This window comes from Bombus bifarius, unplaced genomic scaffold, assembly GCF_011952205.1.
Source record: "Bombus bifarius isolate JDL3187 unplaced genomic scaffold, Bbif_JDL3187 scf7180000008487, whole genome shotgun sequence".
Classification (NCBI taxonomy): domain Eukaryota; kingdom Metazoa; phylum Arthropoda; class Insecta; order Hymenoptera; family Apidae; genus Bombus; species Bombus bifarius.
This window is the reverse complement of record NW_022884678.1, coordinates 98,330-112,796: the sequence shown is the minus strand read 5'-3', so window position 1 is coordinate 112,796 and position 14,467 is coordinate 98,330. Positions and strand designations below refer to the sequence as shown.

The following is a 14,467-nucleotide window of genomic DNA, read 5'->3' as shown; positions in this document are numbered from 1 at the left end:
CTTTTATATTTCGATTCTTTACTCGTCAAATCGCTTTCATAATCGTCCAAAGTAAATACGAGACGTAAACACTCGGTTACATCTATCATGTAGCATCGCGTACAACAGCATCGCGTAGCGCGAGTCGAAGATCCTAGGAGATCGGGAACGTGCTACGTACAATTTCATCTGATCGAAATGCCGCGGGATCGTGATCGAAGGAGGACGCCACGGTGTCGGTGCGAAGATCCTCGTCTGATTAATCGGTCGATTCTCGGAACCGCGAGGCAGCGTCATCGCGCGTGAGACGCGAGTGTATCCCGTTCTTTTATGTAAGAGGCCGCGGTAACGAGATTACGAGGTTGAAGTGTCGGTACATGCTAATAAATACGTAGCTCGTTCGTGACGCGGATGAATCGGCTAGCTTTTACCAACGCGTTTTCCAAAAGGTTCCTTTTACACGCTCGAGCCTCCGTCGTTCGAATCGATCGTTATTTCGATAAAATCGTTAGACACGCGTTTACAATGACGTCTATAAACTGATTAACGACTTGCATAGTAAAATTATGCATTTTTTTCGTGTTTTCAGATATTGACGTCGAGTACAGACCCTTATCGGAAAATAGGAGCGGATGAAAAATTGTTTTCCTCGAAGAGGAATACTTGGAAGAAGAATTACAAATTACTGAAACGCAAAAAATAGCAGTCGCTTAAGCTCTCCATAAAATGATGTGAATTTTCTAAACGAATGAAACTCAAGTATACTTATTCGTACTACGATTAATGGCGTGTAGACGCGCATCTTGAAAAATTCTATTAAACCGAGCAATCTTCGTTAGAAATAATTCCCAGAACGGTTTACAAACTGAAAAATATAGAAACCTACGAGCGAACGCACTCGATCTATGAACAGAAGGCAGGGGAAACGGAAGAGTGGGGCGAACGAGTGACAGTGGATTGCCTGTAGTCTATAGTCAGACACATTTTACACCGAATGCGATAATCGCTATAGAGAATGCATCGACAGTGACAGTGCAGCCACGGGTCACGTATAAGGCTTCGTTTTCGAGAAAATCGATTCAGATTTGTACAAGTACGCGTGCACTTAAGTGCAAGCTTTCGCGGTTCTTCGTAGAAATATGTTTCTATTTTAGTTTATATCATTGCCAATGTAACGAACTGTAACATGGCCATGCACGGTCTTAAAGAATATTATCAATCTCGTTTCGATTCTACGAACACCTGGCTGTATGCCCCTGAGCAGAATTCATACTCTTGACCCACGATGACATATGTATATGCGATGAAAAATATTCTACTGCTGCATAATTATGAACGCTCGTGCGCGCATTCAAAGAAGTCGGTGTTTCTTTCGATAAAAATTACGCTATCGTTGGTTCTTCGAGAAACTTCAAACGGAATTGAAGAACAGCGGAGATCATCGAATAGTCGGAGATCTGCTTTCGAAGGTTATTTTCATACTATTCGTTGGCGATCTTTACGCAGAAACGAAAAACGTATTTCAAAGCGAGTCTTACCAACGTGCTATGGTCGTTTGAATTTCGACCAATTCGTTTGCAATGTTCAATTGTTTAAAATTCATTTAGTCCGCGCCTTTGCCGCTTTAAATACCCAATCTCGACCTGGTCGAAAATGAAGCCCTGTACGAAGAGAGATTATTCCAAAGTTTAGACTTAGTTTTCGCAGAAAAAAGACCAGCCGATGCAAGATTGGGCTGTCGTTATTGCCGGATCCTGTATATTCATGCAACCTTTGAAGAACACGTTGAGAAAAAATTGCTTGAATTAATGGGAACTTCAAAGATACGTATAGATTTGCATACATGATTCTTGGCATACGTTTCTGTGTATCCCTTTAGGTTGGATTAAAATTATCTCTTTCGCGCCCTGCGAAAAGTTTCTTCGCCTATGGTGAACTTTTAAAAAGAAATTTCGTTCCACTGTATCGCTTTAGTAGATCTTCGATGGTAGGCAACTGGGTCCTAGCGTAACAAGTTTCACAGCTGCCGACAACAATGGTAAAACTAACGTATCAAGATTTTTAATTCACCTCGCCCTAGCGACGAAAAATATTCGTCACGCCCCTTTTACCTAAAACCGCAATCGCACAGCTTGGAAATATCATTTACTCGGATTGTACGAAACCGACGCGTTGACCAACCACAGACACTAAACTCTCAAGAGTACAACGTGTTAGCAAAGTCCACCTGCTTTCACGTTAACGAGCTCGTAACACTCGATACCTGAATTTCTTTTATACGATACAAAAACACAAATATTATAGGGTAAAAGTTGTAATTTGTTAAAGAACGACACATCGTTGCCTGGCAGAGCGAGGATTGAAAAACAATTTCAATTATCACCTCTGTTTTTGCCATTGGTAATAAAGAATATGGATATTCGATTCTAGAGAAAAACAGTCTATTGCTGTTATCCAGACATCATTACTCAATCGTTAATGACTTACAATTACTTAAACGCAAAATCGTATTTATACGCAATGATAAAATGTATACGCGATATAAAAACGATCTGCCGACTCGAAAAACGCGTTGCTAATGACTCGTTGAGAAACCATACTCTAAACGTTAAAACTTTTTCAAGTTGATGAATCAATCACACAGAAGCGATATAAATTCAAAGACGATCGATCTACATAATCGAAATAACTCTCCCCCGCTACTTTATCGCGTTTCTCTCTAATCCTTAACTATTGCTTCGAAGTTAATTTTATTCTCGACATTTAAATATATTTCCATTGCGCGGCAGCAGTTAAGGATTAATTAACCCATCCACCGATAAAAAGGAACCAACCGAAACGAAACGAAAAAGAAGTAGAAAACGAAAATACGACAAGCGAAACCTAGACAAAGTAAGTCGCAGTGCAAATCGAAGCACGTCGCCCGATGAGAATCGATATTGGCACCCCATGATCGGTCTCTGCCACGAAACCATGATCGGCTGAGTAGCTCGCTGCACTCCACATTTCCCTCCAGTTGCAGCGTCGATTCGTTCAAGCGGGAGAATTAGCAGTGACACGTAGAAGGGTACTCGAGTCGCGCCAGAACGAAAGCATACGGAGCGAGAGAGCGAGAGAGCGAGAGAGATTTATTAGCAGCCGGATAAAGTTGGCGGCTGACGGGGACGGTGTGACGTCTAAATCATTCAGTCCGTTCAATAATGCAGAAACGCGACGCCACCACCGTAGGATTTGGGTCAGATTCTCGAAACGGCCGCGACCTGACCCCGTCCAGGGGACAACGAACGTAAAATTGAACGATTCCCCTGCTGGAGTTCGTCGATCTCCGAGCGGACGCCCGATCGCAGAAATAGTGAACGCGTTTTCATGGATGCGTTCAGCAGAAGAGGGGGATTTTCTAAAATCATCGTCTGTTACGAAAAGAAAACGGGAACTTCGGGCTGATCACATTTTCATCGATCGAATCTCAAACTTGGTCGTATCTCGAAAGAAATTTAATTTTGAAGTTAATCAATTAAAATTTGTCACGAAGAATTTCCAAAATAGAACGATACGACAGTCAAATCGAACAATTTTGTTCCCGAATTCTTCCGATTCAAAGATACACTGCTTCAGCCTGACGCACCGTGACCGGTTTTATCGCGAACGTACCGACATTGCATCTAGTCGAAAGAGTCAAGTGCGTGCGTCCAGATGATGCTCGCTTCCAGAAAATCCAGAAAACTGTCTTGCGTCTTTTTTGGAAAACATTTGATCACGCAGAAAAGTTACACGAAGGTCTAGGTGCGAGTATGGTCGCAGAGAATGTTCCAAAGGTTTGCGAGTATGGATGCTTCGATGAATGGAAGTTTGGAAGAGTTGTACATTCTTTTAGAAAGGTATGAACTCTTCCAAAATGGAATTGTGCAGCAAACTGATTTACCAGAAATAAATGAATATTTGTTATATCGTTGCATATTAGGGCGTTTTTTCTATCTCGTCTGCACGATTACGTTGCGATCATTTGGACAATTTCGTTCGGAATGCAATTAGTCAATGGTGAAAATGTGTGCGAAAATGAAAAAAAAAAATGAATCGGATATATTACGTACAGCGAAGAACCATTGTGCTTGGATTTAGGATGGTTACGTATCGTTTGTAGATTGGTCCATACATATTTAATATACAAAAAAGGAGACAAAATTACGTAAGGGTGTATGAACAGTAGAGTTATAGGAGGAGGAAAATACATTTAATTGGACATGAAACACATGCATTAAAGTTCGCTGTATAATTCGAATAACGTTACGATAAATGTATATTCTGATATTTTATGGAATCACGAAATCGCTTTGAACGTATCGAATGCTACTTTGCGATCGATAATTACTTTCGAAACTTGCAAACTTCTATTCCGATTCGTCTATTCGTATTATAATTACAGAATACGAACAAAATGTTCGTTCTTCTCTGTTAAATAATTTTTTCTACGACTTCGGGAACGCGTGTATAGCAAGAGCGTGACGTAAAAACCTCGTCTCGCGTTTTGATCGCCTCTGACACGAATGGAAGAACAACAAGGTCCACGAGTGTACGGGTAATGAAAGGTTTTGCTTACTTGAGTAGTGATCCTCCTCGGATATGTCGGCTGGCTCCGGGGTCGAGATGTTTTCCTGCAACAAGATGCAAACGCGTCGTTAGCAGCGTGCACATTGCCACTTGTCGCGCGTAGTCGAACGATGTTCTCGCGCGAGCGCGAGAGGTGCAAAAGAGCTTTTCAACTTGCTGCCAAATAGTTTCCACGTGCTTTTCTCGCTATCGGTAATTCTTAATAAGAAACGACGCGACGAAAACACGCGCTATGCTACTTTTGAATATTGCACGAAACACGTGCTGCTACTTTGCAGGAAAAATGATATCGCCATGTATTTATCGTACGTGTCACGACGTTCGAGTAATGCGAAATGCAGTGTCTTTGTGGCATTATATATTTGATCAGAGATTGAATACACAACGTTTTGTTAGGCGCGAGCGAAGAGAAGCTGTTTCAGTTCGTTTCGAAAGATATTTCAAAACGCGGTACATGATTGATCGAACATTAAACGAATGGAGCGATTTAATCGTCATTTAATCGAAAATTGACAAGCTGCTACTGAAACGGGAGGAAGGATTACCATGGAATTTGTAGAGAAAAGGGAGATTTGGGAAGTTCGTTAAATAAATATTTAGAAAAATTATAAAGGATTTTAATTATATTTCACATATAACTTTTAATTGAATTTATCGAAGGGCTCGCAGCGTTATAAATTTCGCGTGGGGAAAAGCCGATACCTGCGACTGAAACTAGAAGAGATCAAGCTCGAACCTAAAACGCGTCGTCTCGGAAAAACACGAGGCGGCTAACGCGAATCCATAGAAACCGACGAAGTGGGTCGACTTCCCGGGAACTCGATTATTGAAAAATTAAGAGGCCGCAACCTCGGACGAACCTCACGGTTCCGCGGTCGAACGTGCACGCTTGGTGTCCGACGCGTTTCATGGAATCGCGATTGTCTTCATCCGCGATTGCGCCACGTTGAAACACACCAACACAAGGCTTTCCGTACACCCACGGAACGGCCGTGGACTTTATTGTCCCGGATCGAGAGCTGGCTGTGGCGGCTTGTGGTTCGTCCGAACGCAAATTACTTACGCCTCGGCTAGGCTCGGCGACGCTACGTGCCGTGGGAGACAGAATCGAGGCACGTCGAGAATCTCCGATCGATAGCGTAAGACGGCGAGCCGCGGGAAAACCGAAACCCGCCTGCCACCCAACTGTCCGGCGTTCATGTCACCAAGAATAGCCATAGCTTTTTATCACCAAAGTTCCTACGTCCGATGGGAACAAGTTTTTCAACGTACGTACTTTTTCGAAGTTTCACTATGGCTGCTTCGGACGTGGTCCCTGGCGATTTTAATGAAATTTCACAGATAAGATTTTTCATCGCAACGTAAAACGTATCGGTTATTCGCGCTTGTAGATGCTGCATAAAGTAATTAAATATAAAACGAAGAACGTTCATTGATGTATTCTGTATCGTTAGACGCGGCTGCGATAAAAAAGAATCTTGCGTAATGTATTTTCATTCTTCGATTCTTCGTGATTCTGTCTGCAGCATTGCACGGCCGTTTAATCTCCCGATCAAGATTCAAATGTCATTCTCTACGAATAATAATCATATTCCCTGTGATATCTATATAATTATTGTAATAACAGAATATACGGACACTAAAAGGTACAGATAATTTCCTGGTTACTTAACGAGAATGGAAGGTTTCCAATTAACCACTTTTAAAGGTCCTTAATAGCTGACTACCATCATCGTAATGCGTAAGTATTGCCAGATGTCTCATCGTTGTTACAAGTTACGAGTTACGAACAGGACACACACGTCGTTTCCTTTCTTCTCGAGTAATCGTAACGCGAAAAATTAATAACGAATACGATTGTCAGTTTAGGTAATTTCGAAAAATGTTCCGCAACGAACATCCCATAAACGTTCGCGCTATCCAATCCTCGACCAAGTCCTTCACGCGTTCATTCAAACACTCCCGTTCGCATTCGCACACTCTAGATCGAAGCGGCATTTCGATCGATTCTAGGATCACGAGGTCGCGGTATCCTCCCATGCCGAGTCCGCGTGGCAACATTGGTCCTTTTCTCGTCACCCAGGGTTTCCCGTTGAAACGAACGGCGTTCGGTTTCGCAAGGCGTGTGCACAGTGTGCGCGCGGCTGGTCTGTCACACCGACCGAGCGCGGCTCTCCTATCTGTGTCAGGTCTCGTGTTGCAACTGCAGAAGGTCGACCGGTGTACGCGGAGAGCACGGCCAATTGATACCGGCCGCAATTTTGTCCGGCGGTGTAGGACGACCGGCACGACCGACTTGCACGCGCATACCGCGCTGTACCGGCGCAAAAACTGCCGCTGATGTAACCGAGAAATTCCGTACCGTGCGCGAGACCGTTCGGCGATTCGCTCCATCGAATCCGGCTACGAAAAAATCTGCCAGGTACTACAAGTTTTATCGGATAATCGACCCGTGGCAGAATGGAACACGACCCGGTAGATATCGTCTTACGAACGAGCTTTTACCCCGACCTGATCTTACGCGATGCGAACATGAAAAGCGTCGCGCGAATGGAACCGTGTGCATCGGTCTTTACGTTTCTCAGGATGGCTGGTAATTTACGCGTCTGAACGCGGTGTCCTATTATTCGAACTAAAAATGACAGATAACGAGGAAAAGCAAAGAACTCGTTTTATATCGGTACCATAAAGAGCCATTGCGAATGCTCGGAGAAGCATAGTAGGAAGTCACGATTTTAACTTGGCGATGTTCGAACTGCAGCTTCCTAACGTCATTTGACCAGCCGCTTTAACACGATCTGTACCACGTGTACCGTTTTCGGTGCACGCGAACGTTTCCAACGTAAGTAAAACAAGCGATGACATGCACCAACGGTGGTACATGCGACTCGAATGGAACGTCGTGCGGAAGAAGCGAAACGCGTTAGCCACCGTTGCTTTTAATGTTACCTCTCTTACTTTCTTCTCTCCCCGTATAAGTTTTCTATCGTTTCCTTCGCTATTTTACCGAGATACTTTCCAACTTTCGAGCGTCTCGTTTCCTCGGTTTTATTAACCAGCGATTGAAAACTACGTAGCGCCTCGTCAGATGTCGCGTCTATCATACGTAATTGGCAAAGGCACTCGAGCAGAGATCTTTGAAAAGATGTATTACATAAGCCTCTAATTAATCAACAAGTGCCGCTGATTATGTTGTGAATATTACCTTACTACCGGTGTAAAGATACACCTATATCCTTAGAAACATCGAGACCAAGATCGCAGTCATCTATCAAGATCCTTTAAAAGATCTTTACGTCTCGTGTGCATACAGTCATATTTCAAATTCATTAATCTTGAAACGTAGATGGGATCGTACGAGCCGAATGAAGAACGAATGAAACAATTAAAAGGCACACGTAAGCGGCCATAGAAATCTCGCGGCCGTCTGGCGAATTGATAGTCCAGATCACGAATAAAAGGTGAATCCATTAACCCATTTGCCGGATACCCGCCGCGATAAATCTCTCCGCCTACTGGTATCGCGTGAATTGTGCAATCCTCTCGAGCTCGAGGAAAAAAAGGGAAAAACGGAAGAAGTAAAGAAAAAAAGAAAAAAGAGGATCATTGACACGAATAGCTTCCTTTGAAAAACGACAGGTCGGTGATTTGCCATTCTCGTTTCTCCGATCCTGAGAAATCGCGACACCCACCACCGATCGTTTCTCCCGTCGTTCCACCGAGAACAACGAGACACCGTCCTCTCGAGGGTCTACCGTTACAATCCTCCCGCGCATTCCTCTCGTAATCGCACGATCGAACGATCCGATAGCTGGCTACCGAGACCTCTGCGTTTAATAATCGGTGGAATTTATTGGCTAACAGCTCGTATCTTCATTCTCCAACTACAGTTTCGACTTTGCACGGCACGGGTTATTTTAAGAATCTTTCATTAAGAATTTAATATAACTCTGTTCCGGCTAACCATTGGTACACGCTCGCGAGGCGCCACTCTTGTTGCCGGTTGCGCGTCGCGCTTCGTCCGTATCACGAGAATCTCGCGACAGTGTTTCTGCTTTTCGACAGATTCTACAGCTGTTTGTAAAAAGAATGACCTACATATCTAGTTAACGTAAAGGGGGAAAAAATGATGAACACGAGGAAATTGCGAGTTTATCGATTTCAAAACGAGATAGTAATTATCTATTGTTCGCCTGTTTATATCTTTAAATAATTTATCGAGCAACAGAATGTAAAAAATACTATTATCGCACGCGGAAATATCAATAAGATGAAATCATCGTATTGTATTCGAAATGGAGAAGCCGATAATCATCCTATTGCTGTTTCACCCCTCTCGAAAACAGTCTATCGATCGAATATCGTCAGCGAAAGAATCCGTAGCGATCTGTGTCGAATTTTTAGGCGATCCGTTCGTTATCAGCGATAAACATAACCGGTTACGACGATCGATCGATCGGACAGCTTTAACGCGAGCAATTCATTTTAGAATTTTAATTAATTCAATCTCTTACGACCTGTCCCGCCTTCCACGATCGTTGTCGCAATTAAAATTCGCCGACATCCGGGAAGTACGAGTCGGGCAAATTTTTAGCAGACAACCGGCACACCAGTCCGAATTGCTTCTTTTTACTCAATTAGAGTCGACGCGCGATACCGACGCACCAAAAAATCGACCAACTCGTCGCTATCGATTTGTTAGAGCATTTTCTTCGAACAGACAAACACGGACCTCCGATCGACGTGGATCGCTGCGTTAATTGTTTCAGCGTATAGAGAAACAATGTAAAACGTTGCATTTTCTTGGAACTTACGCTACGTAACCGCAAACGATAGAATAATCGAAGAAAATGTGAAAGTAAAGAAGGCTGTAACTAGAGTTTTATGGAAAACGATGTTATTTATTGACAGATTATAGCAAAACATATCCGTTACGTGTGCTTTACATTACATTACAATATTTTTATCGCAATGTTTCGACGATCTGTCAGTTAACGATAACAAGAATTTTATAATTTAAGAGAAGATGTAAGTTCGTTCTGTAGTTTCCATAAAAAGGTTGCCAAGTGTCAGAATGCAGAAAGTGACGAATGATGGAAATAACAATTTTCGGAAACGTCTTTTCGAAGACGGAACGCGTATGTTCGAGCACGAGGTAATGGTCACGCTGGCACATGGCAATTACAGCCTAATTTGAAAACCTGATCGTGGTAGGATACATTCTATATCGCGCATGAAACGCCAAAAACTGTGTCGATTGTTGCGATAACACTTCCCTACTGACATCGAACTTCGCACAAACGACCCTCTTTAGGGAAAAGGAATTTTCTTTTAAATGACGCTTACAGCACTTTTTACTTCCATTCTTCGATCACGGATTCGAATTGCGGAATTTTAAATACTTCGCGACTCTAGCTTCTTTCTTTCCATTTCGACGTCTTAAAGTTCGATCAAGATAAATTTACATCTTCGTGAAACACAAGATTATAAAATCGAGATGTTCGATCAACTTCCGAGTATGTTCGTGGGCCGTCGTTTACTTTTATCGTTCAGCGGACACGAGCGAGCAAAAATCGGACGATTCGTAGCAACTGTGGCCGATCGTCGGACCTAAACCGACTCGTAAATCACGCGACAGCAGAGACGAGGTATCCTGAGGTCGCAGGTAGTAATGAACAATGTCCTCTGGCTTTCTCTCTCTGGTGACCGTCTATCTTCTCTCTTTCTCCCCGTCTCACCTACGCACGGGCCGCCCCACTTCCGGCGGATGTACCCTGATAAATGGGAATCTCGGCGAGCGCGCGGCCAGTCGGCCGTATACACCTACGACATAGCGCACCGCGCCGAATGAGAAACGAGCCGGGAGCGGTGCTCGTCTTCGAGGCCGGCAACAAGAGGCAGAAAGAGAAAAACGAGGGGACGAGCTCCCTCGAGCTCACCATGGGGCCGTACGACTAGCCAGAAGGAAGCGACCAGTTAACACATTGCGATCGTGTACTGAAACGACAGTTTTCAGTTTTTCCATATTCTGGAAGATTTCCGATAAAAATGTTGATCAACAAATTTCCAGCATGTTAGTTTCTCCCTGGCGTTATGAAAAATGATTTCAACTCCTCGAGAACTGCCCAAGTTAGATAGTAGCGGATAATGCGAGTAAAACTTCCAATTGATACGAAAGTGAACGTTTTACATCGAGATCTGTTAACTCGTGCTTCTTTAATTAATTTCCATTTATTCGAGCTTTCAAGTTCGAAAGTGAAATTACTGCTATCAATTTCAATCGTGCGAACGCTGTATACTTTTCACTGAAACGAAACACGTTAAATATACGCCCTGCCGCTCTTCGGGGACTTTCTTAAATATTTCCAACTTTGTCACACCCTAATAAAGAGTGCTAAAAATAAACGAATTGGCAGATGTCTACTTCGTGACGACGAAATTAATTCCACCGGAATGAGGGGTACGAAAGCCGAGTTCACGCTGCCCAGTCGTCGAACCTCTTTTGGCAGCAATTGCCGCGTCACCGAGAAAGCTCTATCTCCGACTAGATAACGTCGTAGAGATGGTACGCGAGACGTTGGACCCGTCTCCCATTTAAATCACAAGCGTTTCTTGGAAAAAGGGCAGCTGTTTCCGGTAGTAGTTCACCGATTATCCGCTCAAGCCGCTGAAAATAGAGCGGCGCTGATGAGAGATACCTACAACAGGATGACACGTAGCATCTCTCTCCTTGCGGCTGCTTCGTTCACACCGACGGCTAATATAGCGGTTTCAACGCTCTCATCCCGAGATCTGTATTTGTCGTGTACATTAACGGCGTGACAAACGCGTCACGCTGTCCGGCTGCTCGGTTGAACAACTTTGTCTCGCAATTGTCACGTAAGAGCGGCCGACGAGGGAATACTCGGCGACGAAACGACACGAGACGCGTAAGAAAAATCGAAAATATCAAGGGGCAGAGAAGAAGAAAAAGGACGAGGTTGACGCAGGACCGGACTATCCTCGACTATGGACCTGGAACCCGGCCTATAAGGGAGAAGAAATTGTCGAGAGTCTGGAGGGAGAGGGAGGTGGTACACACGGCCAGGGAGATACGGTTGGAACATTTGTTTAGTTGGCTGCAATTAAGCCACTTGGCGGCAATTGTTTGTCGCTCAGCACAGAATTCCGCTCCCACCGTGCGGATACGCGGTCATAAAGCGCGCGCGGACGCGTGTGCGTACCGCGCGCGCCTTGTGTTGTACCAACTCGCCACCAACACCGCAATTCCAGACGATAAAGCCGAGCGAGTTGCCGGGGTTAGAGGTCAACCGGGTCCAGTAGCCGGTGTCCAACCAATCAGCGACTGGCAACCGGCCGGACACTTCGCGAGATCGACTCGGACGATTGTCTTTTGTCTTCGGCTGCTCGTAAGACGGACGTCGATGAATTGTACGTCGAAGTCACGCGACCGACCGTGCCCGCCGACCGGCTGCTCTGAATTTTTATTCGCTTCGACCGATCGCCGCGCCAGCCGATCGATTGCCACGGTTGGCGTTGCGTTCGTGGGATCTACTTTGTTCTTCGTACGCGCGTACGATTCTCGTACGTGAACTCGAGACTTTTTTTAACTTCGATCGATCGACCGATCTCCTGACATTCTCAAACACGGAGGACGATCATCTTCGACTTTGCTCTTCCGCGCGAAATCAGCAACCAGACGCTTAATCGATGTGCAGAAACGTTTGCAGCGCGGACAAGTTTCGCGCGTACGGCAGGTCCGCTCGTAAATCGTTGACGAAAGGTTGCACGGTTTGCCAAGCGTCTCGAGCGACCGTGTCCTGGCTTCGACCGAGGAATAAAAGAGATTGGGCCATTAGAACCGGGGAATCGGTCCACCGGTTGATTTAGGTTGCCGTGGCTTGACCGCTCTTTGGATAATGGGCAAATGATCGTCGCCTGCCGGTGATTTCAGGGCCGTGTGTTTTGACTGGAGCGAAGCACCTATCGACGATTCCGCTCTTTCTCGCTCTATCTATTTTCCCATCCCTGTCACTCTGCCTCTTGGGTAAGCGCCTCTCAATTTCGGCTCATTTGCCTACCAAATCCGCCGGCCTATAAATACACGGCTACTCCTTCGGTGAACCGGGTCTCAAGGTCATCTGTAATTACCTCACCAACGACGCTACGCCCTTGTACGGACGTTTCTCTTTCGCCTTTTTTTAAGCTCCGTTCGATTTTTATCGTTCCTGTCGCTGTATTCGGTCGGGCCTTTATTAAATTCCCTTTCGTTGCGCTTAATCTTCGAGTTTTCTTCTCACGGTTCGCGTTACCGGCTTCCTTTCTGTTCTCGCATCAATTTCGTTCAGACAAAGATATTAATCGTATCGATAGATGATCGTAGAAAGAGGCGGTATTTTTTTTATAATTGTCCGTATCTTTTTACCTCTACGAAGAGTGCCATAACGAAATAGACTAACCGGAGACACGATGAGAGAAATTACTGATCGCGAGTACGATACAACGCATCTAGAGACACTTACCTATCAAACGCAGGACGTCGGCTTCATTGAATAATTTCCCCTTGATACATTAACCTCGAAAAATAAATCGACAAAACCTATGTACGTGGAACGAAGAAGGCGAGCCAGACCACCGATCGAGAGGCCCAGGCATCAAAGCTACCACAGCAATTTCACACGACGTCGTTCAATTCCCTCCAACGTATACACGTAGCCAGCCTACGAACGAATCATACAACGAGTCGCTTCTTTCTCTAAACAAAACCAAGACTGCATCCTCTAACACGGCCCATTTCGAAAACCGAGGAATTGAAACGTTCCGCCGATGGATTCCGTGCCGTGTTGTACCCAGAAAGAAGAAAGAAGCCAATCCAACAGGACACACCTGCAAGCCATCAGCTACGCACGAGGCAAAAAGAGAGGCGGCCGTTTCCAACGTTTCCGTCGCTCGAGAACGCGCGAGTCTACACACCGACGCTCGAAACTATCCGCAAACGCGCGCTTCGAGAAAACACGATTTAACGAGAATTATAAAAAGATGCAAAATGATCCAGCGATCTTAATTCCTTACGATCAATACCGTTACGCGTAGCGTAATATATTATCGCGCGACAAAGAGCTAACTTATACCTCCTACCAATTAAAAGTGATCTACCGACTCCATAATTCACGATTAGCTTTCACAATTTAATCAAACTCACGTACTATCGCGTAATTACATTCGCGTAGCGTATATCTGTCCGTGGACGTTCCGACTGGCCAAGGATACCGATCTTTGCACGCCCGTTTTGGAACATATTCGTCGCGTTGCAAGAGAGCTGGGACAGGAGGACGAGTACGAGGAGGAACGGAGGAGCGGCGCTGGCCTGACGTCATCGGGAACGAATGCTCTGAAGCGGCGTCGTTCAGGTTGCGTCAGGGGGATCCGTGATGATGGTCGGAGCTCTTCTGATCTGGTAAGCGGTCGCGGAGTAGGAGGAGAGGACGACGGGGTCACCGTCGCCGGGATAACCTCACACGTGTGCGGCCCGAAAAAAGAAAGGCCAAGAAGGAAAGACGACGGCGACGCCGGAGGCGAAGCTCCAGCTCGTCGATGGGGAAGGAACGGGAAGAGAAGAGGACGGTCCGCGGAAAAATAACCGACTCGCCACGAACGGAGGCCGATCCTCGTTTTCTTATCGGCCACGGCGTCGATGATCGTCAGTTAATCGCGCAACCCAGGTGATAACGACCGTTTCCGTCGACGTTCTGGGACGGGCTACTGCGGACGTGAAAAATTTTCCATTCGTATCCAGAGAAAACTGGTTTCGAGCTAGTCGCGAAGTCTGGTAGTTGGTTTAAAAAGGAAAAAAAGAAAAAGAGAGAGACGTTGTAAATTA

General features: G+C 45.2%; 1 protein-coding gene across 3 annotated transcripts in view; it reads right to left on the bottom strand.

The window, feature by feature from the left end:
• LOC117213031 (nucleolar protein 4-like) overlaps positions 1-14,467 on the bottom strand; it is a 96,473-nt gene that overhangs the window by 29,888 nt on the left and 52,118 nt on the right. For all 3 annotated transcript variants that reach the window (XM_033458239.1, XM_033458237.1, XM_033458238.1), the window contains exon 2: positions 4,577-4,631. In XM_033458239.1, coding sequence (XP_033314130.1) covers positions 4,577-4,631 — 55 coding nt within the window. The remainder of the gene's footprint in view (positions 1-4,576; positions 4,632-14,467) is intronic.